Source organism: Corvus moneduloides, chromosome 3 (assembly GCF_009650955.1).
Source record: "Corvus moneduloides isolate bCorMon1 chromosome 3, bCorMon1.pri, whole genome shotgun sequence".
NCBI lineage: Eukaryota > Metazoa > Chordata > Aves > Passeriformes > Corvidae > Corvus > Corvus moneduloides.
In genome coordinates this window covers 43,610,186-43,637,950 of record NC_045478.1, presented here as the reverse complement: position 1 = coordinate 43,637,950, position 27,765 = coordinate 43,610,186, and the positions used below count along the sequence as shown (strand labels likewise).

The window sequence follows — 27,765 nt, the reverse complement described above, 5'->3', positions numbered from 1 at the left end:
AGCTCTACATACTTCTTCACGTCGGCCCCGCACTGGAAACACGGATCACACTCTGACTAGCAGTTACCTGTGGAGCCACGGGGCTAATGAGCCTCCCAGGGGCCTCCTCACACTATTGCAGGCGGGAACGTGAATCCCGCTTGATTCCCACCGCTCCCAGGCCGGAGCCCGTCCCCGCCTCCCTCTCCCGCCGCGGCTGCCATGCAGAGCCGCCGGCAGCAGAACCGGCGGGGCTGCCCGCAGTAAAGATGGCGGCCGGGCGGCGTTGCGGCGCCCCCGGGCAAGGGAAACGGGAAGCGCCGCTCGGGCGCCCTCAACAAAGATGGCGGCGGCAGGCGCCCGTGCACACCGGCGAGGGTCAGCACCGTGACGACTTTCACTTCCGGGTGAGCGCCAGCGGGCGCCATATTGTCTTGTCCGTGAAGACGAGGAGCGATAGCCGGGGCAGCGCGGCCGCGGAGCGGCGGCACCGGCGGCGGCGGGGGAGCGCGTAAGTAGCGGGGCGGGTTGTGCTCGCCAGCGCTCCCGGGAGGCCGGCGGGTGTCGCTGACCGGCTGTTCCCCTTCGCTCCGAGCCGAGCCGGGAGGCCACCGCGCGCCGCGGCGGCGGCAGCAGCTGCTCGCCGGGCGGGAGGAACCGGTGGCACCGCCAGCGGAAACCGGCGGCCAGGACGAGAAGGGACGAGCCGAGAGCCGCTCGCCCTCCCCCGCCGCCCGTCCGGGGGGAGCGGCGCGCCGCGCATGCGCGGCGAAGGCGCGGGGGGGCTGGCGGGGACCCCCGGGACCCCCCCGTCCTGCGCCGACCCCCCCGGCGGGGGTCCCCAGTGGGGACGGGCCCGGGGCCGGCACTGCGCATGTCCCGGGGCCGCCCCGCGCCGCCGCCGCTGCCGCTGCCCTGGCGGGGCCCGGAGAGGCCGGTGCCGAGCGCGCGACCGCGCGGGGACGGCGATTCTGGGATGCTGGGAGCGCGCAGCCGGCCCGGCCGAGGCGGGGAAGCCGCTGGCTGCTGGGCAAGCAGCGTCCGTGGATGCGCGGGGGAGAGTGGCTACTTGGTTTAGCCGGTAACCTAGTTAGGGAAGCAACATGTGCCCTGGGATTTGGTAGTTGGCTGTGTCAGCAGCCTGGCTCCTGCGGATGAAATGTATTTGTGGGATATTTGTGCTGTTTCATGGGTTTCGTGGCCGTTCCTATGAGTTCGTTCCACTGGAGGGCTCCAGAGAACTAAAATTCACAGAGCAGCATTTGTAAGATACCTGGACTAGTAGCTTGGAAAACGCAGGGTGTTTTTAAATGGAGCCTCAGACAGATGATGGGTTTGAAAGCCTTTTTGCTTTTGGCACTTATCCCTGCAGATTCTCTGTACTTCATTAGACAATCCCACAAAGTTGTTGAAGTGAACTTTAATGGGATGTGCTAGGCTTTACAGTTAAGGATGGAGCCACAAAACTGTTCAGGGGGCTGGAACCCCTCTCCGGTGAAGACAGGCAAAGAGAGTTGGGATTGTTCAGCCTGGAGAAGGCTCCAGGGAGACCTTATTGCAGTCTTTCAGTACCTAAAGGGGGCACGTAAGAAAGATGGAGAGATGGAGGAAGACTTGTTATCAGGGCCCCGGACAAGGGATGACAGTTTTAAAATGAAATTTAGATTTAGACTGGATATAAGGAAGAAATCTCTTATGATAAGGGCAGTGAAACAGTGGAGCAGGTTTCCCAGAGAGATCGCACATGCCCATGGTTGGAAATGTCTAAGATCAGGTTGCACAGAGTATTCGGCAACGTCATATCATGCAAGATGTCAGACTAGATGGTCTTTGAAGGTCTCTTCCAACCCAAACCACTGGGTGATTCTATGATGTGCTACCCCAGCTGAAATGTACTAAGTTTCTTCTGTAACAAATTACTACGCAGAGTATTCAGCCACCTTGGTTGTTGTTCGCTTCTCTTACAGTTATACCTGTAAATGTTTTCAAGCAAACAGCCTTGGAAGGTGTGAGATACAGGGAACATGGGTTGCCCTAAAAGTTTTGTTTTAAGGCAGAGTCAGCCACCTTTTGAAGAGGGGGAATGGTGGTCTTCAAAGCATAAGGCATGTGTACCAGCAGATAGTAATCTAACATAATTTTCCAAAGACAGGGTTACAAATGCCATTCCAGTCCAGCCGAACACCTGTGTTGTTGGTACGAGTAAGAAACCTCTTTTTGGAGTCTAGCTGTGCTAAAAATGGCTCTCATGGGGGTTATGGATGCTGTGGCTCCCCTGCCTGTAGAACAGAGGGGGAACTGAAAGTCTTGCCTTTGTTCGGGGACAGGTCGCTGGGGTTACTGACAGACAAGCTCCTGGTTTTTAATTTGTTTGGTCCAGCAGCAAATCTTGTGCCATCTCTACTATTATGCCATTACAAGACTTTCTGTACTGTCTTTGTCCCAGATGACATACAAACTGCTCTGGTAAGAGTGCTTTCTCTGCTTTGGGCTCAGAGGTGTTGTAGGGCTTAAGAGTCCACAAATTTAGCACAGTTCCACAATTTTTCAGTGGCTAACTCACCTTATAAGCTGTAGTGGTAGAGTGGAGTCATAGCTGTGTTTGATTTTTAGTTAGGTGCAGGATTATGCAAAGGTACTATGGGGACAGGAGTGTCCAATCTCACTTCTTTTCATGACTGAGGTATGTAGTGATTCTAAGTCTGCTTTTGGTGAAAACTAATATTTTGGGTAGGTGTTATTAAAGTGTTCTTACTTTCATCACTAGCTGATCCCTTATTAAGTGATAACTGTAGTTATCATTGAGGATGATATCTGCTCATGACCAGCGAGGAGTAGTTTATTTAGCTACTGGTACTATTAATTTTTTGTGCAGAGCATGTTCATTGCAGAGGAAGTTGCAGATGGACCATCCACTTCAGAAAAAAAATGCTGGGTTACAGGGGTAATTGAAAATCCTGCATCAGGACTTCCAGCATAATGATACATGAAGAAAATAATCAGACTGGCCTTTTTTTTGCCCCCCAAACCCAGTAGAGTTTTGACTTAAACTGCCTAAGTTATGATAATGTTTCTGTGGTAGTAAATGTTCTAGCAGTGATTTTGGTACTTTATGGTAATCAAATCATGTGTTTGTCCTTATGTCTTAGAAATACAAAAAATAAGTAAATGATACATGACTGCCAATACCTTTTTCTCTTTTAAAAAAGAGTTGTGTTCAGCTCAGTGGATATGTGGATTTAAGTTTGAAATGGCAGACCTTGGAAGCTGTACTGCTCGAGTGACTCCCTGAAGATTTCACAGTACTTTCTCTTTCTTTTTCTTTTTTTTTATTTGACCTTTGTTCACACTGCTTTATCTTGTTAGCACTGTAAATATTAGTCAGACGTAGTGATGTGTGAACTAGGTTCTGGAGAACTTCATGGATACTGAGCAAGCTGTTTTCATCAGTTCTTTTTCTGGTCCTGTATTTTGGATCTTGGTTACACATTTGAAAAGCCTCTGTTCTTCAGTCTGAGAACGGTTCTGATGTTAAAAATGGAGTGGAGCAAAGTTGACCTCCAGCATTTTAGTGATACACAACTGTAAGTGAGCTGGAAGATTTGACATGTTCTTTGACTTGACATCATGCTAACAGATCCCAGCAGGCATATAGATATAGCTTCTGGCTCTTAAGAGGAGAAAAGATACGTAGTATCTAGGCATTAAATACCTGCAACAACTTAAGAGTGGTGCCCTAGATGATGTATAGAAGTCTTCCTCCAAGTGAAAGTGCAATGAGTGAAACAGAGTAGCAAGCAAGACACTTACTTCAACTTTTTCTGATTTATTGCAGACTTAACTCACGCCATAAATACTTAATTTTCCAATCAGCTGAGTATAATATAGTAGTAAATGTTAATTCTCCCTTGTCAAATGGAAGCTGGTATGTTTTTGTCTGAGTGATGATATGCATTTGTTTTGAGTGAATGTGTCTGCAGACCCTCTGTCGTAACTTGCAGGGTTCATTGCTATGTGGATGCATAGGATACAGTGCTTTTCCAGATTCCCAGATATTTTTAACTGCAGAAGTGTTCTGACTTACCTGGGTCTCCTATGCCAAAACCACCAGCTGATGATAATTCTTGTGACACCCTTTATGCATTAAATTTTCTTCTTGGTGGGGGGGCTCCTTTGGGTATGCAAAGCTGTTTTTCTTGTGCAGTTCTCTGTACAATTGTACAAATTCTTACAGAAGAGTATCCTTTATTCCAGTGACACAGTCATGGAAGAAGTGCTCAGTTTACATCTCCTTCCAGTTTGGAGTACTTCGATATAGACATCTTTGGAGTTTGTACAATGTGTGTCCATTATTGTCTTTGGATTACAGCTTGGTTAGATAGTGATAATACCATGGATGAGCTGCTCTTTCTAATTACTTGGGAGAACTATGTGAACTCTTGGTGTTGTATCCCTAGAGTATTTATCCACTAGTCCTTCCAACCTCATTGGTGATACCTTTCCTATCATGACCCTGTTGAAGCAATAGCATAATGGGGGGAAACAGCTCTCCAGCAGCACTTGTTCAGCTTGAACTCTTGGTGGTACTGGCTTAATTCCTGTCTTTCTGGTAACTGCTTTGATCCTGGCGTGGTGAATGTAGGATTAGATTTATCCTGCTTGCAACTGAACAGTTAGACAAAATTCATCATGGAAACTCATCATGAGCTTTCAGTCACTGTGCTGAAACTTCACGGGGTCAATACCAGCTACCTTGAAGGAAAGATAAAAACCTTACATTAGAACAAGGCACCCACATGAAAGGTCAAGAAATCAGGCTCTTGGTTTCAAGGAGCTCTGCTTCTGAAACATCTCCATTTTCCTTTGGGTTCACCTTCAGAGCTTAAGTCTATATGAGATAAAGAAACTCTGCCCACAGAGTGTGTGATGCTTTTGAGATCCTTCTCAAGATGTGACTTGGATAACTTCTGTAGCCCAGGTTCTACAAAGAGTGTCAGAGATTAATGTGCCTTTGCTGCTTGTATTGTCTTAAGCTCACACCAAAAGATTACCTAGCTAATGACACTGAATGTTTAATAATAATGTGTTTCAAAACCAGTAATTGCAGTTTGTTACAAACCAGGACTCCTACCTCTTGGGGTCTTTCCCTTCAACTATGTAGACCTAAATATAGTCCAAAAGTCATGGCTGGACTGTCAAGTTATCTTGGAGGATGTGGAACATCTGTCTAGCTTTTTTTTTTTTTTGGTTGGTTTTGGTTTTGACCTAGATATCTGACCTGTGAATGGAGTACGAAAGAGTGCCAAAGACTCTTTGTATAGGGATTCTCCAAGTATGCATGGTGGCCTGCTCTTCCTTGTTTATTTAGGTAATGGATATTTCTTTGCTAAATGCAATGCCTGTTTGGAATGCCTGCAAGACAAGATTTTTAGTCACCAGAAAAACTTCTGCAGCAGTGTGTTAAGAGTTCAGTTTGCAAGTAAAACTTGTCAGGCCATCTTGTGTCATATATTGACCTGCTGTTCAGGAATGATGAGTAGAATGATCAGAAAGGTGATGCAACAGCCTCCCCTCAGCATGAGAAAGCTGTTGATTATTGGCTGTGGGTTCTGTAGGTTCCAGAATCATTAGTCTGTCTGTCTACAAGGTTGAATAAATCAGACCGCCAGATTGTGCCCTGAGGATCAGGTCGAATGATATTGATGTCTGACATAGGAGTTCCTCACCTTGATCTCTTCAGCTCATGACGCAGCAGAAGGTGTGTGCCACTCTCCTTCTAGTGACAGCTTTATTCCTAGGCTGTCTCCTGATTTCTTGGAGTTGAGATAGTCTAGCTTCTAACAAATATTTGATTTTGTATTCCAAACAATGCTTTTTTTCCTCATTGCTAAGATATTTCACTTTCATTAATTTCCAGGCAAGCCATTCAGAATCTCTGTATCTGCTGCAGAAGCTGTTGAACTGTAAGGTGTTCTGCATAGTTAGGATGTGGTATAACATTCATACTGCGAAGAAGCAGATTGTCAGAGTGATGGGAGTTACTTATAAGGAGCAAGAAAGAGTGCACAAGATGCACTCATCTGGACAGCTTGGTATGGTTAGTTATCTTCTTGATGCTTTTCTGGAGCTGAGCTAACTTTCTAAGTCTGTGCTTCTTGTCTTGGACTAGCTGCATGAATTGGAACAATTCAGTTATTCCATTAACTGTATTAAATTTTATTTAGGGACAGATCTTTCTTATCTTTCCAGGGGAAATTTCTTGGTATTTTTCAGTTCTGCTGCAGCCAATGTCATAAGGCATTTAAGGAAGGTATTATCTCCAGGATGACAAGCAGGCTTTGTCTTTTGACATTCCCAGGACTGAGCCTTGCTCCTTAAGACTGTTCCTTTGCATTGTTGAGAAGTCAGAGCGCAGTTAGCTCTGCCACAAGTACTGTTGAACTGATAGCAGATTTTATGAGTTTACACTATGAAACTGCTGAGGTAGAGTTGTCCAGGGAACCTGAATGAGCCTGTTAGTGCTCAAGTTCTGTTGGTGGCCTTGTCTAAAAGATGGCCACATCTTTGACATCAGTGGGCACTGAGCTACAGGGGACTTCACTAAGCACTGTGCATTGGCAAATTCTCAGGAAACCATGCTCTCCTTGACAGGGTACATTCCTGTTGGTATGGAAATATGTAATTTGCTGCAAGATAACTGTGTTTTGTGGGAAGTGCTTGGGGGAGTCTCCCAGAGTGAAAGGTGAGCTTGTGAATTACCACTCAAGATTCTGTTTACTGGTAAGTACCTTGTGATTGTGTGCTTTTCAGTGTGTGGTGTGTCTGGACACATCATACAACTGTGTTGGAAAATAACTTATTATGCAAACAAATAGGTTGAAGGAGTTGCCTTTTTTTCCTAAAAGAACAGGTTAACATTGAGGTGTAATTTGTAGTTGAGATGCATGTTACAATCAAGGAGAGGAGTTGAAAGGTGCCTTTAAAAATATCTGTTCTTTCTATGTCTTTACCCAAAGAAAAGTTAGTTTAAATATTGTAGTAGAGAGTTTGACACCACATTTAAATGTTTGAGTGCTATTGGCTCTCAGAGGTTGGTAGAGATCAAGGTAAGTCCTATCTGTGTTACTGTCTCAGCTTTTATCATCAGCAGGGGCACCCTCACTAGCAGTCCTCTCAAGGGTGGCACATTTTCATACCGGTAATTTGCTTTAATAAAACTTCAGCAGATCCTGGTCCAGCCTTTGAGTACAAATTTAATTAAAAAATAAAAAACCCCAACATGTGAAAGAACATATTTGAGAACATGTTTGCTCTTAAGAACTCCAGCAATATTTTGAGATATTATATGAATTTTTCCTAATCTATTAAGTACATGTAACTGGAATTAAATGTGAATTGATGGGGTGTTTTGCTCATGTGATTGTGCTTCTGTATAAAACAAAAAGAATCCTGAATTGGCTTCTGTTTCTTCATTGGTAAACAGATTTTTAATAGATTCAGGTTCCTGTTCTGTGATCTGACATCAGGGAACAGCTCTTGAAGCACCAATAAATGTTCTTTTGTTTATTTGTGTGTGTGTTAGAGAGAGAGAGGGAAAGAAAAAAGGCTATGTCCAATTGAATTGGAGGGTAGAACAGCTAAGTAAAGGAACCTTAACGCATCATCATAAAGGAGGGGTAGTAACTGCATTTTCCTTTGTAAGTAGGTGCCTACAAAATGGATCCATTCTTTGAACCTGTTGCTTTTCAAACCTCTTGTATGCACTAGTGATGTCAGAATGGGTGTGTCTTAATGACTGCTCAGCTGAGGTATCCTTCTGTTAGTGTCTTCTAATGTTTGAATTGAGTAAATTTTAGCCAGTATTCATCTCCCTTCCCCCCCCTCCCCCAACTTCAGTAGAAAATAAAGCTTGTTTCAGTGCGATTTGGATGCTCTGCTGTGTATTTGGCCTTGTGTCACTATTGGGAAATAGAGCTGTCCATTGTGTTAGGTGAAGCCTGTTCTTTCAGGTGATGCTGATTTGGGAACTTTGTAAGAAATAAAAACTTGTTTATAGTTCATGTGGCAGCATCCTAAGTTAGTTTTGTCAATGCAGATTTTATTTAGGTGGGAGAGCACTTTGATTGTGTGCTTTTCAGTGTCTCTTTTCTCCATTATTAATTACTACTTGTGTCTCAGGAAAATAATGGTTGTTTCTTTTCACATACATCAGTACAAAAGGTTCCAGCTGCTTTAAGCCTTTAAGTTACTGATTTGCTGGGTGAGAGGCATTGTTTGTTGGGTTTGTTTCCTCCTCTCCTGCCTTGGTACTGGAGGTGAATCCCTTGCAGTAATTTTAAAATTACTGAGTACAGGCTACATTTTCTCTGCTGTGTTTTGTGAGTTCTTTTTGAAGTAATTTGTGCCCTTTCCATTTATGGTACTGAGTTTCAAAAGTGTTGCATTGGTAACTCTCACATTTGGTTTGTTCATTATTGTATGACTTGACTTGGTCTGTTTTTATTTTTGACATCTTTAAAATATCACTAGGAAGGAAACTCAGTGATGTCTGACAGGACCGTACTGAGATTCTGTTGAAAGGTCCTTGCATACTCAGTAGAGTTTTACAAGCAGAATACAAAGTTACATTCCCTTTATATAGAGAAGAGTAACATCGAATAGCCTAAGTGTTTGTTTTAGTTACCTTTTAGAGCAAGGCAACTGAAAATGAAGAGCTAAAACCAGGGGGCTTTTGCCTCTGGCACTTAACAGCACATGAAACCATTAGACACTGTAGTGCTTAGCAAAACAGTTTTTCAAGTCAATGAACCATCTTTGAATGCCAGTAGCCTCCCTGTAGTAAATGAAAAAAAAATTATCAAGTACCTTTTTTGTGTTTACCTTGTACCAGTTGGTGAAAACTTGGAGAAAATGCAGGAAAATAAGTGGAGAACTAAAAAGCAGGGAGTCTTTTTCCCTGAAAATGACAGTGTCCTTCTGTTCCAGGTCACCATATAGAGAGGGGCCGTAGAACCAACCTCTTCTGGTCAATGGCTCTGAGCCACACATTTAGTCTTCAATACTAAAACACATCATCTAGTCTTCAATACTAAAATTTTGCAATACACATGATCTTCTCTTTTAGCCTGTATATGTTAAGGTTGGTTTTATAAACATTTTAAGTTGCAAATTTTATTCCTTCCATATCCAATTCCTGTTTTTGTAAAACAAACATTGCTCAATAAGGAAGATGAATTGAAATAAACGAAAAATAGTTTTGGACAGTTTTCACATTATATTTGAAAAAGGGCTTTTGCATGTACAGTTGCATTAAAAAGTGATGTCATTGCTTAAGTGTTTGTGTAGTACATATTTCTGATTAGTAAAGAATTTTTTTACACTGAATTTGGTAATAAATCTGTGTATTTGGAAACCAGCATATTTTATGGTTGACAACCTATGAAAATCAACATTTCTTCAGGAAAACAGTAGAAGTACAACTGCAATACAGAATTAAAAGCTTTCAAATACAGTTCACAAACTAAAATTATCTGTTTCAAGTAGCAGTGACTTTAAATTAGTTTGCTCTGAATGGCATAAGTTGAATTAATCAAATGTTGAAGTTCTTCAGGGTTTTATGCTGTTGTTGCTGTCTTGTCAAACTGTTGTGTATCAATATAGAAACCATTTCCATGCCTTGACCTATTGCTTTGCACTTCCCCACCTGATTTCTCTCCCCAGAATAGCAGTAATAAGGTGAAATAATCTCTCTAGGGCAAGTTGAAGTCCGGGCCATATTATGTTGCAGAGCAGTGGAGAAGCAGCTATGTATGCTAACAGCTAAAACCCAGCTGTGCATTTTATTCTGGCCCTGCAGCCAGCTGGCACTGAGTGAAAGCCTCTGACCTTCCAAACCAGAATGGACATGTCCTAACTGCATGTTGGGTCCCAGGTCCATGCTGACACCTGAAATGTGCTTGGAAGCAGCCCAGAGAGTGCAAGGTGGCCTGGGTCAGTGCTGTTGTCTGATGGGGAGACTGTGGGGGTCATTCAGCACCACTTTCTGTAGGAGTGTGGACTTGGCCTTGGTGTCCCGGGGCATAATAACTTGCTGACAGAGCAGCCAGGAGATGAATGAATGCTGCTGCTGACTGAGGTCACTGCCTGTCTGCTCTATCCCTTGGTCACCATTTCAGATGCCAGTTGGTACAAGCTGCAATGTAATCTATCTTTCCCACAAGATTGATTTGAATACCTTGTAAAATAATAAGGGAGCTGTTGACTTGAGGGCAGGTTATACTGAGATGTGGAGACATTTGTTGCCTTAGACTGTATTAATGATCTAAACAAATGCTTCAGTTTGTCCATAGTAAGGATCAAGGCCTGAGAGTAAAGAAAAAAAAAAAAGACCAGAATACTAAGTGTCCATTTCAATTGAGAAATAGATATATAATTGTGTTAGCTGGAGCATGTTTAAAAAATCTGGAATACTGAAAAATTTAGGACAGAGATAGAGCCAGTCCAGTACAAATAAATCTCATCTAATCCTAGCACGTAAAAGCTGTGTGTAGGAGGTTCCAATTTAGTTGAATTTGTAGAATGGTCTTAATATTCTTGCACTTTGATAAGAGAAATTGATGTTTAACTGTGTAAATTTTTTTTTTTGCATTTGGTTATATGCAAACCTGTCTTATAAATTATTAGTGAAAAAAATTAAGCCTTTTGCTGAGTGTATTTTAGTGTAATTCCACAAACCTGTTGCAATGTACTATGTATTGAGGTAAAAAAGTGCTACCAGAATTAGTGAAATCCATGTTTATTATTGCTAGTGGGATTTAACAGCTAGAAACAAAGGGAGCGGCACGATGAGGCTGTGCAGTGCAGTAGTAGTCTTGAACCCCAATTCGTACAACTTTGAAAGTGTAAACAAGTTTATTTTGACAATTGAAAGAATTTTTATTCTGGATAGAAAGATGAACTGAGGAAAGGAAGAAATATTTAATTACCTTTTTCTTACTTTAGGGGGCAAATAGTATTTGCAGTTACTTCCTCATACCTAGTGTATGAAATATGTATATATGAATACCTGGAGAACTAGTTTAAGAGGTCAGCTAAAATGTTGCATTAAGTGCATTAGTAGCCACCCTTACACTCAACTGGTGTAAAAAAGTTAATTTCCTAGGTACAAATAAAATTGTGGAAAAAAAGGGACAAAAGAAAGGGCAGGGTCTTCACTTATTAAAGGTTTGAATATAATAAAAGCATTCATGAAATGGGAAAAAGCCTCCATACTTAGTTTGGCAAGAAAAGATAGTGAAATTAATAAAGTATTAGGTAGGTTTTGCCCAATACTTCCCCTGTTGCCAAAGTTGATCTGGTCTTGTTTAAAGCCCCCCCCAAAAGGCATTTGCAACTGAATGTTTCAGAGCCACACATGTAATTTTTCTACAGTGTTGACAGTAAATGGTCTCAGAACAAAGGTGATCTACAGTTTTTCAGATAAAAGATTTAATTTGACAGAAGTATGCAAAATACAAACTTGCATTCATCTCCCCGTGGCCCGGTGCCCCCTGATGTTGTGTGCAGCTCTTTGTGTGGTGCACTTTTGTAGAGTGATGCTCTCTTCATATGCAGTCATGCAGTTCCTTGTGCAAGCAGGCAAGCACAAGATGCCTTTCCAAGCAGGTTCCACTCCAGTCGCTTTGTCCATGTGCTGAGAGCGGGCTGTTTGTGGGGTGTGTGTGTCCCACTCCCTTGGAGCCACTGGCATTGTTGTTCCTGGCTGGCCACCCAAGTGGCACTGGCTGCTTTGAGCTGGTTTGCTCTGAAGCAGAGGCTCTATTCATCTATTCTCTATTGCACTTGGCTGTGAGCCACAACTGGGTCCTGTGTGCTGCTCCTGTGACCTCAGGGAATGAATTTTTCTCTTTCTTTTAAGTTTGGAGTGTTCGAAACAATCTACATGCTTGATGTTTTAATAGCGTGAGCTTAAGGATTGTATTTTAAATTCCACGATGATATATTCATTGAGTGGAAAGCCTGTTGAGAAGTTCTTAACAGATTGGGTAGGACGGAGGGGGTCACATTCAGTGCATTCCTACCCATACTGGTTTTTGGGAACAGCTTCTGGAGTGAGGTATTCCCAGAACTGTGCCTAGTTTATATCTTCAGAGAAACTGTTCAGAGCAGTGCAGGTGGCTGCTCTCAGATCTTCCATGTGTGGCAGGTTAGGTGCGTGCCGGAGGTACAAATGACGGGAAGGAGCTGGTGTGCCATTATGGGCACACCTGCCTGTTCTGCTGTGCCTCAGCAAATTCATGTCGAGCTGCCCCTGGAGCTTTACTTGAAGCAGGCTGTGGAGCTCTGCTGCCTGCCGTCCGGACCTAGGGCTGCTGCTGCCTGCTCAGTGAGGATATATACAGCACGGCAAAAATAATTTCTCATGATTTTAAGGGACAGTGTGGTAATTGTGTGGTCATTTATTTTTCTTTCTCAGAGTTGAAGGAATATATTATTTAGAAATTAAGATGAGTTTGTACAATGCCTAAAATGCATGTGGGCACTGTCTTGTACCTGTGCAGTTCTCCTGTGCAATCATAAACAATGTGTTTTACCATTTGGTGACTTTTGTCTTGCTTAACAGCCTTGCATGACACTTGTTTAGAGAAATACACATCTTTTCCCTAAGAAGCAGGCAAAGATACCAATCATGCCTTTTATATTTTGACTTGCTTTAAATTGCATTTATTGCCAGATGAGATCTTGTCTTACCAACTTGTCATATCTCTCCTTGAACATCATTTTGTAGTTAATTTCTTTGTGAAAATACAGAGAAAGCATACTAGACTCCTGAAATCTTACAGTAATATTTGAGATATTACTCTGAAGGATGAACCATTTCCTCCAGCTTAAAATATTAAGCCAGCATTGCTTCAGCTTGCTTTGCAAGGCTTAACTATATCTGCAGTTATGTAAGTTTCAGTTATGTGATATTTCATGGGCATCTATTTAAACATACAACTATTATTTTTAGTTGAAATATAGACTATATAAAGACTTAAAAGATGTGGGATCAAGGTGGACAACCTTGGCAGCAATGGCCTTTGAACCAACAGCAGTGGATGCAGTCATTTCAGCACCAGCAAGATCCAAGTAAGTATATAGAAAGCTTTGTGGATTAATTCTTTTAATATGTTGTCATTTGAATTTTTCAATCTTTGTAACAGAGTATGACTCATAGTTGCCTTTTGTAGCTGCTCTCAAGATAATGCATTTATGATGCTTTTCTGAACTAGAAAAAAGAGAAAACATAGAAAACACATATTGATTCCAAATGTTTTCGCATAGTTAATATATAATGTGCAAAAACAGGCAAGAAACCTGAGTTATCCTAGACAAATTACCAACATTTTACCAGTCATATAGATCAACATTTAGACCTCATGTACCAGATATGTATCCCTGTCAGTTCTTTAGCCAAGCTGAATCCTTTGTTTGAGAGAATCTGCTTTTTTATTCGATACCTGTTTGGCAGAAGTACTAATGCAGCTATATATACAGAAAAAAACCTCACTGGAAGACTAATATGATTCTTGATTTAGGTTACAGCAGTGATAATCATGATCTCTTGTTTGGATTTTTTTTTCCCCCCACCAAAACCACCAAATGCTTTAAACAGTAGAACGTAATATACCTTAAATTGAGAATGGGGTGACAACAAATCAAAATACCAAGAGAAATAGAGAAATGGATGAAAATACAGGTGTGTATTTAATACTAAGGCAAAGTGATCAGGCACATGGGTTTTACTGTCACTTTAATTTCTGTTAAATTCACTGGAGAGTTTTCCTGACTTGATAATAAGCAGAAGACATACTAGTGTTCTTACCTGAGAGTGCAGTTTATTTATTTACTGGTAGGAATGGCAGTAAAGAAAAAAATGGGAGAGAGAACTGAAACATAATATATGGCAATGGTTATACGAAGAGTGTACATTGAAAAATAATTTTCTAACTACGTCTCTTTCTTGCTCTCAAATCTTCATGAAGTTATAATTTAAGGATATGTATATTAATTTCTGATGTCAAAATTAGCTCACTTATGAAAAAAGTGCATTTCTACCACCCACTGAGTGCTAATGCGAATGTAAAATAATCTGCCTTATGACATTTTGAACATATGCAGAGCAACTGTACTTCAGCAAGTCTGTACACTGACATTTGCTTGATTTCTTTTACTGTACACTGTGAGTAAGTTTTAATGGTGCTCACAGTACTTGCTGAAGGTAAACGTTGCCCGTTTATCTTGAGCAATAGGACATGTAATTGAGAAACAGTGTTAAACTTCAGACATGTGAGTTCTAACCTTTTTAACTTCCTCTGTTTATTTTAGGCCAGATTGACTGGGCTGCATTAGCTCAAGCATGGATTGCTCAGCGAGAAGCCTCAGGGCAGCAGAATGTAGTGGAACAACAAGGAATGATGCCAAACGGACAGGATATTTCAGGAATAGAGTCTGGTCCAAACAACCATAATAATTTTCAGGGGGATCCCAATTTCAACAGAATGTGGCAGCCAGGTTTGTTTCCCTTCCGGTTCATTCCCGTTTTTCATGTTTCTTCATTTTATTAGTGTCAGACATTTTTTGGTGTGAACATGCCCTGTCCCTCAGGCTTCAAAATACAAAACTACCAGTTGACTTATTAATCACACCTGCCCCTCAGAGAGCTACTGTTGCCTCTCCTGTAGTGTAATACGTGCTTCTGGCATGATCTTGACATGTAGAATGAGTTCACAATATAACTGGTAGATGATGGCTTTAGGTGTCTTAAAATCTTTAAAAAGGGAGATCAGCAAAATTCTGTGTGAAAAATATGTTTTTATTACGTTTCATATACTTAGGATTTACCCTTTTTAGCTTAGGTATCTGATTGTCAGCATTTTTCAATTATTGCAGGTTAAAGTTGGTTGGACGCTTCTGTTAGTATCAATTATTTTCAGTTCCTCAAAACTTCAGTTTTTTCCAAAAATTAATTTTCTTTTTAAAACTTCTTAAGATACTATTGGTAATAAGAATGGGATAGAAATTGGTAATTTTCTGCCAAGAATTTTTCTGAAGCTGTTTTCTGAAAGGTGGGTTATGACACTACACTATAATGCAATTTGAAGTGTATGAACAGGATAGTTATGTGCGTGTGTTCAGTTGTTCTGGGGAAAACTGCACTTCATGCTTGATTCTGTTAATGGTTGAAAGAATAATACTCCCAGTTTTCATTGTCACTATCCAAATTTATTGAAATGTAACCTTTAATATAAGTAGGCTTAATATGTTATTGGCAGTTCTTATATGCACATAATAAAAGGGAGGTAGCTATCAGGTTTCACCTACCTGTGCTGGGCTACGAGTTATTGTAGGCACATGTAAGAATTTTTAACTTTTCTATGTGGCAGAGTGTATTCTAGCTGTATTTCTGTACAGTACGTAGAAATTTTCACAGAAATAGAAAAACTGTGATAACACTTTTTAGTTGCTACAGTAATGGATCCAATTATGATGCAGATGGGAAGGACAGTAAAAATTAGAAAAATGTACTAAAGGACTGGATGGAAGGTGGGAATTAACCTGAGAGGCTAGATACTAATTCTGTTACTGGTGAAAGTTATAGCGCAGCTCTGTCATGGTCTGTAAGTATCTGTATAGTGCACATAAATTTTGTCTTTTTAAGGAATCATTCAAAAATTATGGCCACATGAGCTATTAATTCATTCCTTAGACCCTTTTCACTCTGTTAGCCAATTGTAACGTATGTTTGAGGGCTTATGACTACAGCTTATTCTAGGACCTCTGCTAGATATTGGACAATCCAAGAAATCATCCATTATCAAGACACAGGACTTTGGAGCACAGGTTTCAGTGGTTGTGCTTGCTTGCAAAACCATTTTCTCTTCATAAGAGGTATTTCAAGTCCTTGCTTTCAAATTTGAAGTAGAGAAGTAGGAGCAGTTTTTTTAACAGTTTAAACAATTTAAACAAGTCCTGTGGTGAACTCACTATCACTAGAAATTTATAAAAACAAGTTTACAGGGTGTCTGTGCCTGTCCAGTTCTGTCCCCATACTGCATGTTTTAGTTCAGCTATAGCCATTTGTATTTCCTTCATTTAGTTAAAGAAATTATTGAGACAGTATAATAGAGTCTGTAGATTGATGATTCTTCATTACTTTATCATCCGTGATGCTTTGAGGAACCTTGTGATAAATACAAGAACACTGAGCGATTGATGACTCATACAAATTATACTAACTTGGTATTGACTTGTATTCTAAATCCTAAACAGAATGGGGAATGCCTCACCAACCCCCTCACCCACCTCCAGATCAGCAGTGGATGACTCCAACCCCAGGTCAAATGGAAATTGTTCCTCCGTCTGAAGACAGCAACAGTCAGGACAGTGGGGAATTTACTCCCGACAACAGGCATATATTTAACCAGAACAATCACAACTTTGGGGGACCTCCCGATAACTTTGCAATGGGGCCAGTGAACCAGTTTGACTATCAGGTGAAACATATTTGTTGCTTTAATATTGTAGACGCGCAGAGTCCCTTCCATGGATGTGTTCCTCTAATATCATCTAGCGGCGACTTTCATTCTTCAGTTCTACAAACATCTACAGAATCTGTTATCTGCTAAGACACATTTTTACCAAACACTTTACAGAAGAGACTTTAGAGTTCTCTGTTACGTTCAGAGGCCAAAGGGTTTTATTTTTCTCCAGTAGTAATGAGAAATGGCTGTTGTCTGCAGTATTAAAATGAATCACTGTGTTCCAGTATATAAATTAACATTATGTAGCTTTGTGTTTAAAAAAAAAAAAAAAAAAGAGGAGAAGGAAAAAAAATAAAGTTCAGAAAGATATGCTTAAATATGCTAGATAATGTACCACAGGAAACAGTCCTGTATTTGCAGACAGATAGACTGGATGATCCATTGATCTTTTCCATATCTATCTACTGTGATTCTTTGAATAAACAATGGTATTTCTAAAAATAAAATCCATATCCACTTTTTTCTTCATTCTGGCATATAAGTTGTATAGCATAATAAACATGTAGCTGGTTTTATAATAATAGCAGGGTGCATTGCACAGATCTTTAAACACAAATAATTTTTTTATCTTCCCTCTATTTTCAATATTTTTCTTTCAAAACTCCTGATAAAAATGACAGACTAGCTGTTTAAAAACCTACCTCCTGTTCATAAACAGATACAAGGGAAGATGGGCAGAAAGGGGTTTTTTTTTAATCTTCTCGTTTATTTTTCCTGTTACAATTCTCTTGTTCAGCAGTATTGTTAAATAGGCAACCATTAATTTTCCAATACATGAGTTAATTATAATTTTCTTTGTTTATGTCATGGGAAAAACTCTTAAAATTAGCTTCTCTAAATACTACAGAAAACTTGTTTTGCAGTGAATGAAAGAGATGCTTAACCTGAAATTGTAATGGAGAGTGCTTCAGCACTAGCGAGTTAAATACTCAGTAGAATATTTGATGCTATACCGTTTTTCCTAAACACTCTCTTCTTAAATTGTTTCATTAGGCTTTTCTGGGCAGTAAATATTAAAACAAAAAACTCTGCATGTATGCCTCAAGACCTACGACATTTGGATTGTATACAGCTTGCCCAAAACCCAGGATCTGTACTAAAATTTCATATTTATGTATTTAATATTTTAATCAGCCATATTAATAAGATCTGTGAAGGATTACTAGAAAGTGCACAGTGCAAAATTCTTATGTAATAAAAGGCTGAACTTTAAATTCTTGTTCTCATGCTGTAGTTAAAAGACTGCTAACATAGGTAGACTTTTAAATCTTAATTTTGTATACTCTTGATTTAACTGCATGCTCTGGTGCTAAGCTGGCACGGAACTGATGGAGATAGATGGTGATTATAGGGCTTAGTATTTAGCACAATATGAAAGGAGATTGGTTGAAGCCCTTTCAGGTTTGTTAAGTATACCTGCTTAAATCTAAGTTTAGTCATTAAATATTTAAAGGAAACTTGTTTCTTGGGGACCACAGTAAGAGAGATTGAGAGATTTCAATAGCATAGAAATCGTGGATTCCTACTTGCATGGATTTTTGTAGACCAACTTGCTCACATGCTGCATTTAGTGTTACCATGTGAAGAAAAATAAACTGCATTACTCTTTCAGCATGGGGCTGCTTTTGGTCCACCTCAAGGTGGCTTTCACCCACCTTATTGGCAGCCAGGACCACCAGGGCCACCAGGTCCTCCAGCACCTCCTGCACCTACTCAAAATCGAAGGGAAAGACCCTCATTCAGAGATCGACAGCGTTCACCTATTGCGATGCCTGTGAAGCAGGAGCCTCCACAGATTGGTACATGTTAACCACTCCTTAATGAAAAAATCTAAAAGCTGTGTTTTATAAAGAATTGCAAAATTTGATGACCTTTGTCTTTTTAATAGAAAGTAAAAGAGCAGGGAAAGAAAAAGCCATTATAAATGTTTTTTTTCCCCACAATCAGATGTGGGACTTGTTTTGATGGGGGTGGGGGGTTTGCTTCTTTGTTTTGGGGGATTTTTTTTGTTCCTTTTTTGGGGGGAAGGTTTTTTCATCTTGCAAAACTGTAAACCTTGCTTATGTAGATGCTGTGAAGCGTAGAACTCTGCCTGCCTGGATTCGTGAGGGCCTGGAAAAGATGGAAAGAGAAAAACAGAAAAAATTGGAAAAAGAGAGAATGGAGCAGCAGCGTTCACAGATGTCTAAAAAAGAGAAGAAGGGAAGTGAGGATGCTGAAGAAGGGGATGGTCCACGGTTACCTCAGAAAAGTAAATTTGTAAGTAGAAGGGTTTGTTTTTTGCTCAGGTTTGTATTTCCTGAAAGATCACCTTTTTAGTCTCTTTAAAGAAGAGACTGTGTTTGTGGTTACCTCATTGGTTTTGTTGCTTAAAGTAAGGTTAAGCTGCTGCTCTGTTGATAATTACTTGATGTTTTGAAGTTTTTAATGGCTAAGATGTAGAAGTATATAATTTGGCCTGTAGTAGCAAAGAAACAAGGATGAAATTGGACTTTTTTTTTTCCTTTTTTTTTTTCCCTTCCTTTTGGAACATACAGATCCTTTGAAAGAATTCTAAATCAGCAGCTGAAAAAATTCAGATACCTGTATTTGCTAAACTGAGCCAATTTAGGAAGCCTTGCATTGCCTTCACTTCCACAGTTATCTTGTTTGTAGTTCAAAGTACATGTTTGGCAGGGAACTGACAACTAAGTATTTTCTTAGCTTGTGTGGGTAGAGGTACCCGCATATTTTTTAGGAAGGGAGAAAATAAATGGTTTTATGATAACTGAAATACAGATTTCAGTACAAAGTAAATGAAATTGACTATTACAAATAGAGACTAAGGAGCTTGATATTTAAGTTTTTCCTGAAATGTATGATGCTGTTCTTGTAGGACAGTGATGAGGAAGATGAAGATGCTGAAAACACAGAGGCTGTAAGTGTTGGGAAAATCAGCAGGAGTCCATCCCCAGCTCCTCAAGAGGAGCAAAGTGAACCAGAAATGACAGAAGAAGAAAAGGAGTATCAAATGGTATTAATACTGGTGTTCTCAATAAGTATTTCTGTTTAATTGCTCATATTTTTCAGGCATATCAAAGTAAATCACTTTTTCTATGCCTGATACTGTCATTGGGGTACAGTATGCATTGTACACTAAAGCTGGGTTATATTTGCATGTCTCTTCATCATGCAGTCTTTCTCATGGAAACAAGGATATCGGTTATATAACTCATATTTAGCACAATAGTGAAAGAATGTAATGACTGTAATCTTCACATTGATCTTTATTAATTCTATGGTTTTGCTTCACTTACCAAATTTCTGAAAACTTTTAGTGATTAAATGCACCTATCTCAAATCTATGCTTCAACCTCAGTTCCTGTGAAAGGGAATTCAAGAAAGGTATTCTTGCAAGGAAGTGCTACAAACTTAAATCCTAGATCAGCAGCAGTTTCACTGTGTCTGCACAACCTTCATACTTTGAAATGACAGTTGCATGCAAATTGTACAACCGAATCCTTGTTAATTAAGAGCCTGAATTCTACTAAGTTTGATGAATGTATTTTTGTAGAGCATGTGGCTAGACATAAACAGCTTGGAGAACTAGCTACCATAATTTCAATTTTTATAGAAAATATGTAGTAATAAAATGCTATATAAGTAACCTCTGATCTTTACAGTCAGAAATGTGCTCTTTATTTTTTGGAAGAATAATTGGAATCAGTCTAAGTACGTTTCTGATTTACATACTCATTTGTTATATCATCTTAGACGTTAGGATCAGTGCCCTGGATAGCTGTGTACAATACAGGCAGATACAATTCACAGTCAAAATACAAACTTTAAGGTTGTGGAATCAGGTGACATTTAAACAGCTTCAATCTTTGGTTTTCTAGTTATGTCTTTTGAAAGAGGTCATTAAATAAAATATGCAGGAGACCACTTCCATAGTCATCAAAAGAAGTGAAGCTGTATGGATATAATTTGAATGCAGCATTTATTCAAGGTATTTTGGCCTTTAATTGTATATGCAATTTTCTTCAGATGATGCTGACAAAAATGCTGCTGACAGAGATTCTCTTAGATGTCACAAATGAAGAAATCTATTACGTGGCCAAAGATGTTCACCGTAAAGCAACTAAAGGTATGCTGGGTTTGGGGGATTTTTTTTTTTTTTTTAGTTTCTTCTGCGAAAATTCTGTATTTGCATGTCTTTAGAACATTTAACCCCCATAGTTCTCCCTCAAGAACAATTCCAGTATAATGCATCCAACTTGGTAGAGTTCAAATCCAGTAATCATGTACTGTCGTCCTGTGCAGTGTATTGTGAGTTACTTGAGTTATTCCATTTTTTTTCATACAATTCATTTCAGTTAAAACGGTACCTGTGTGTTAATGGCTCTTGAGTTGTAGCTGTTCCTTACTACTATCATCTTTATCTCAAAGCTGTTCAGAAGTGAAAAGAGATGAACTTTGAGTCCTCAGTTAGTAATTAATTTGCTTTCACTATTAACATGTATTGTACTTACAGAACAGATTATTTTAACATAACACAGTTAATCTAAGTATGTAACTACTGAAGTTGAAAATTATGTGCAGATGCTGTAACTTGAAAAGTGATTTATGAGTATCTATTTGGTTTTTTTCTGTTCACTGTTGATTGCAGTTAAATTCTAAATCTTCATGGTCAAAAAATCTAGAAGTGGTTTTAAATGGATGATGCGTTTTTAATGTTTCTTCTCTCCCTCCAAAGAACAGCAATAGTAGTAGATTTAACAATACCATAGACTCATGACTATGAAATCGTGGCTATTTGTGTTAACATGTTGTTCCTGTTGTTGATGTGATACAAAGCTCCTGCAAAACAGCTGGCACAGTCCAGTGCACTGGCTTCCCTCACTGGACTCGGTAAGTATGTTCCTTATTTTTGAGAGGGCTTAAAGGGGGAGTTACACTTTTGCCTTGCATTTCTAGAAATTGCATTTTGAAACTAGATTTTAATTGCCTGGGAGTATGGGTCACTTTCTGATAACTTTATCATTATCAGCACCTTTGTTTGTTCCACAGGTGATCCTACTGATATATAGTGGGATAGTTGCTGGAGTAAAGGACTAGGCAGTGATTTAGTGTATGAGAATCTTGCCCTAATTTTGAAAATCCGGAAAAATTTTAGATAAATTTACTTTTCAAAGTATGATAGTTTCAGAAGCACACTGCAGTCTTCAAAGAAAGGAATACTATTTCATACTTTTCTTCTATTTTGATCCAAGCAAACCAGAGGGGAAAGTTGATAGAAGACTAATGTGAAAGTCTATAAATAAAAATATTGTAATCTTTGCAATTACTATTTTCTTGAAAAGCTACATAAACACAAAGGCTCCCATATCATATACTACCAGAAACAACACAGAAAAGAGAGATTGAAATTCCAGCTTGAGACACAACTGCAAGAGATTTCTCCCAACATGACTTTTATCATCTAAAATGTACTACAGCAGTGTCAGTGATCAGTTATATGTTCATTACATGGAATATTGATGAATTAGATTGAATATTATCATCACAAGTATTCATGTTTCAAAACTAACTCAGTAAAGATCCTAAGGACCTCAGACTGAAAGAAATCCATGTCAGATGTTTAAATTGACTTTATCCTTTTCAGTCCAGTAGTTACTAATATCTCTGGGGGAGAAGAAAGTCTGTTTCTCTTCCATCTCCATACCTGTCAAAGTGCAGTGTTTTCTAAATCATATGGAAAAATTGATAAGGCATTCAGAATTTCTGTAGCCTTGGACTACGGAGGCAGCTGAAGTCATTTCAGGGGTGTCTTCTGGGAAAGATCCCAGGCATTTTCTGTCCGGTTGCTGATACAGAGGCAGGCACTGTTACAGTCTCCACAGGGAGCTCTTTTGCCTTTCCATACAATGGGAAAAAAGTACCATGGTCACAGTGGTTGCTTGCTGAAAATAGACAAGCTGTTCCAGAAGGAGTAGAACCAGACAGTGAGCATCAATGCAGATACGAGGGCCTTGAACACACTGGCAAACAACACTGGCACTTACCAGAATAAAGTGACTTCTTCAGAGACGAGGAAGTGAAGGAAGGGCAATGTTACTCTCCTCTTTGCCTCACAGAAGTATTAAGAACAAAGCTTAATCTTTCCTCGTGATAGACTGGACTTTATGCACGCAGGTGGACTGGGTGGTTATGGATCAGGAGACAGTGAAGATGAGAGAAGTGACAGAGGCTCTGAATCATCTGATACTGATGATGAGGAATTACGACACAGAATAAGGCAAAAACAGGAAGCGTTTTGGAGAAAAGAGAGAGAACAGCAACTACTACTAGAAAAACAGCTAGAAGGTAAATTTTACAATGTCTTTTACTGTGCCACTGTATATGGAGTTTACTACTTACTGTATGTGAATTGATGGCAAAGAAACACATTTTAAGCCAAAAATACAAAACGAAATATATAAATAATGTATTTTTAATTAAAATTTAAAAAAAACCCCAAAACTCTGTGATTTACTTCTGCTTCTCTGTAGGTAAGGTTTTCCTTTTGTACAAATAATGTAGGTCAAAAGGGTAGCACAGTCGGCTCCCAGTGCTGAAGAGTTGTCTAGAGATGGATGCAATGTTAAGAAGTCATGAACCAAGTTCACAGGCTGGAGGAGAAAGTGCTATTGCAATAGAACTTAAAATTGATGGTTTCCTCCACCTGAAAATAAGACATATGGAGCCCTTAATAAAAGGCTGGACTAGCGAAACTTCTGGTTTTCTTAATATTCCTATCTCTCTTTGAGTGTTTTAAGATGTATGCATAAAAGGATAGCCATATGGAGAGTGACTGAGTGGTGGCCTGTGACCTCTGTCTTCCTAGTGCAGGAAGCCAGATGTCAGTGTGGAGATATCTTCATGGGATTATTTGCAGAAATACAAATCTAGAGTGTAAAGCAGCTGATTCTATACATCCAAAATACCAAAGAATGCTAATGCAGAGTTTCATTTGTAGCAGTGTTTTGGAAAGGCAGAAGATTTCTAATGGACAATACAGCATCTTCTAACATACACTGGCTTCTGCCTGTATTGCCTAATAACTCAGGGACCAGCTGGAATTGTTTTCTGGGTTAAATTTGACCATCAGCTGCCATTTGGAGCACTCTGGGTTTCTGGAAGCAGTTTTATTCCCTAAATTAACTCAGGAAATGATGGCCCACATCAAAAGGCCATTTTTAGGCAAAAAATGTTGTATGTCAGTTATTTTTTCTAGATTCAATTTAAAATGGGGAGATAAAGTTGGCAGTGATGCAAAGGATCCTAGGTTGAATAGAAATAATTTTTATTTTGGAAACCTCTGAGGGTCTCACTATGTGAGAAATACAACTTCTTCAGACCAGTCAGTAATCCTCAAACCCAGATGAATGGGGCTCAAAGAAAGGCAGGAAACATCAGTACCACTAGAGGAGTGTTGTAGGAAGGACAAGGGGAGAAGCAGATGTGCAGAAAGGCTGCAAAAGGAAAATGTCTTATGTGTAGATCAGTTTGGGAGTTCTGGAGTTTCAGGATATTTGTTTGATAACTTCATCTTAAACCACTGAAACATGAAATAGCATCAAGGACTTCTAAAAACGACTGGGCTCTATACTTTCTCTAAGCAGGAGGTCAACTTTTCTAGAATTACAAGAAAAAAAAAAAAGAGTGGCTTGGTAAGTAGTTGGTATGGTGGCAGTGTTTTAATTATAAGTATTATGAGAGGTGCTTGGAAACTTGGTTTCATCAATGTAACAGTGTGGAAATTACTGACATACTGCTCCAAATTAATTGCATCTTTTCTTCTGTGTACTTCCTTTTTCAGAAGAAAAGCTACAAAATGAAAAAGTTTCAAAAGAGATGAATGAATTTATCATCAAAGAACAAAATAGTAACTTAGCATCACAGGAGGCAAAAGAAATTGAAGCAGATATGGTTCATGAAAAGAAAAGATCTCCAAATGCAATCGCACCTGACACAGAACTCAAGAAAGAGGGTAAAGAGAGGACAGGAAGGAGTGGGTCAAGAAGCTCTAGCAGTGGTAGCAGCAGCAGCAATAGCAGGAGCAGCAGCAGTAGCAGCACAGTATCCAGTTCATCCTATAGCACTAGCTCAGGTAGTAGTCGCAGCTCTTCACGTTCTTCCTCTCCCAAAAGGAAGAAGAGACACAGTCGCAGTAGGACACCGTCACATAAAGTTAGGCGCAGTAGAAGCAGGAGTTACTCCCACAGAAACAGGAGAGAGAGGAGTCGGAGCAGGGAGAAAATAAGGGAAAGGAGAAGATCTAGTAGAAATCACAGTGCTGAAAGAGGGGAGAGGCGGAGAAATCGGAGTCCTTCGAGAGAGAGAAGTTGGGATAGACGTAGAAGCGGCAGCCGCTCAAGAGACCGGCGAGCCAACCGTGCGAGCCGCAGCAGGAGCAGGGACAGACGTAAAGCCGAAGATCAGCGTAGAAGCCCTACTGGAAATAGGCACAAGCATAAAAGTGAGGGCAAAGATCATGAAAGGAAGAAGGAGCAGGGTGGAGGTGTAGACAAAGACAAAAAGAAGAACAGAGAAAGGGAGAGAGATCAGGAAAAGAGAAAAGATAAGCCCAAAAAAGAGGAAAAAGAAAGTAAGGCTGGCAATCATGACGACAGTAGATTAAAGAGAAAAAGAGACAGTGAAAGAACTTTTTCTCGCAGTGATTCAATATGTGTGAAAATAATAAGACAGGATTCCAGACAAGAAAGCAAAAAAATTACTACCAAAGATAGCAAAAAACGATCAGGCTCTGAATCTAGTGCAAGGAGTAGTTCTGAATCACCAGGAAGCAGTAAAGAAAAGAAGGCTAAGAAATCGAAGCATATTCGGTCATGCTCCATGGAGAAATCTCAAAGGTCTGGTAAGAAGGCAAGCCGCAAACACAAGTCTAAGTCACGATCAAGGTAGTATACTTTTTAAGTATTTTGTCTGACTTTTAAAAAGTTTTTTTATATTCGTCTTCATGTGTACGGCATATGAACTTTTTAAATAAAGTATGGTATTTATTAAACTTTTTGTCTTAGGCAAAAGTAACTTTGGAAAATCTTTTAAAACTATTAATTACTAAGCCTAAAGTGTGTGTGGGTTTGGGGGTCTTTTATTTTTTCCAATTAACTTTCTCCCCCTTTTCCTTTATTTTTCAGATCAACAACTCCTCTTCGTCGTAAACGCTGAGGAATTTATGGCACCAGTGCTATGACGTTTAAAAATTCCATGAGTTATAAAAGGCTTGTCTCATTATAGAGGCACATTGTGGCTATGTAGGTGAAACCAGAATCCTTTTTTTATCTGTAAATAGGTGTATTTTTTCCAAATGCTGCTCAGAATTAAATACCTAATAGGATTTCTTTGTATTACATTTTTTCAAGAACGGTAGTGCTTATTAAGACTATAAAACAGGCCATTCTCTTTCAGCTGTAATGTTCTTAAAATTACTATTGAATGTACTGTGATGTCAATAAAGCTCTTTAGTTCATTTTTTGTTTAAAATTCTTGCACCTGAATTTTGTGTTAAATGGTAGAAAGTACTTAAAAAGAAAAAGGCAGCTTTTTTGGTATAACAAATTTTTAAAGTACTTGAAAAAGATTTAACATGAAACACTTGTAATCCATGGACATGATGAGATTACTTTATTGGGGGTATGGAAGAACAGAGAAAGGACATCTTAGTTTTCTTTAGATATGTGTAATAGATTTTTAGTAACTTTTTTTTTGGTCTAGCTGGTACTATATGCTGTGTGTGTAAAATATGGGTCACTGTAATACAAGCTATACTTAAACAGACTGAACCCCATTAGGAATATGTGCGATTAACTGATCTCCTGTGGCAGTGTTAAGCTCTGGAACTATATTCCTCACCCAGTTTTCAGAGAGATCTTTGGATGTTCAGGGATATTACACACATCTCAGAATTTTAGATGTTTTTATGGAATATGTTTATAAATGTCACTCAGTACACATTGGAAAACTGACAATAGGCTAACTTTACATTTTGGCACATGCATCAAATGCATAGTGAATATTAAAGCTGGTTCTTAGTGTTACAAGAATTGTGACTCCTGTAGAGCTAATACATTGATGTATTAGCAATGATGTCACTAAATTTTTGATCTTAATATTACCATGCAGTGAAAGAGGTCACTGATTACCTACTTAAAGAAACTGACTATTGCTGTTAGAAACAAGAGTGTGAAATAATAGAAGTTAAAAAACAAACCAACAATACCCAACTCTAGGCCAGTGACTGTTACAGAAGAACGTGAATTCAGGGAGAGATCTGTGCCTAAAAGGTCTGGTGTGACACCAGTTGTGAAAAAGAAAAGGCTTAATATCAAAGTAAGTTCTCTTTGATTGGCTGTATCTTCTAAGAAAAAATTATACTAGTTCAGGCAACTTGCAAAGCATGTCTTCATGAACAGATTAATTAATCCATTTAACTAAGTCAGAACTCAGCTCTGCAGCTTTTTTCAACGGTAATTTTTTCATAAATAAGATGCAGAAATCAACTGCTTCTGTACAAAGAAACACGTTTTAACTATGTGTTTAATAAGCAAGCTAATGGCTAGTGAATACATGCATGTTTATCAAAATACTGTTACAAATAAATAATCAGTTATAACACCCCCCCTTAATTATATCCTTTCACATAGAGTAAGCAGTCGTATTTATTAGCAAAATAAGGCATAATTTACAACACATGACTTTTACTTGCAGTGGTAGGCATATAAATAATGATGTATTGATCCAATCTCACTACACTCTTGACTCTGGGTAAGAGTGAGGAATTTTTGAAAAGTAGGTATCATAACAGTTCAGATGTCCTAGACGGATGTCTTGAGAAAGCAGAAGGAAACTAGAAATAAGCTTAAGAAAAGCTGTTGAGGAATACAGTTTCCAGGATGCATTGAATTTGATTTTCAGTTCAGATTTTATATTCTCTGTCTTAATAATAAAAAAGGTTATGTATGAAAAGCTTTATATACTCTTCCAACAACTGAAATTCTGTCACTTCCTGTAAATATGAAAATTATTTTTTTGACACAAATGCACTTATGGGTAGTGACTGTATGCCAATAAAAAGAGCATACAATCTCTGTATTTAACTGTTTCAGAAATCTTACTATGACGGCCTACTCATCCCTCAGCAATTAAATACACGTCG

The 27,765-nt window shown here is 39.3% G+C and overlaps 1 protein-coding gene across 2 annotated transcripts; it reads left to right on the top strand.

Moving 5' to 3' along the window:
• Positions 1-394: 394 nt before the first annotated feature.
• PNISR (PNN interacting serine and arginine rich protein) lies at positions 395-27,701 on the top strand. 2 transcript variants are annotated; one of them, XM_032105124.1, is made up of 13 exons: positions 405-490; positions 6,631-6,759; positions 12,992-13,110; positions 14,350-14,535; positions 16,294-16,517; positions 18,178-18,364; positions 18,634-18,824; positions 19,441-19,578; positions 20,592-20,691; positions 21,402-21,455; positions 22,740-22,910; positions 24,406-25,507; positions 25,748-27,701. In XM_032105124.1, the coding sequence occupies exons 3-13, from the start codon at positions 13,023-13,025 to the stop codon at positions 25,776-25,778; spliced, it is 2,472 nt and encodes an 823-aa protein (XP_031961015.1). In that variant the 5' UTR covers positions 405-490; positions 6,631-6,759; positions 12,992-13,022; the 3' UTR covers positions 25,779-27,701. The 2 variants fall into 2 exon arrangements, with proteins under 2 accessions (XP_031961014.1, XP_031961015.1); XM_032105123.1 differs by lacking the exon at positions 6,631-6,759 and having other exon boundaries at positions 395-490.
• Positions 27,702-27,765: the final 64 nt, after the last annotated feature.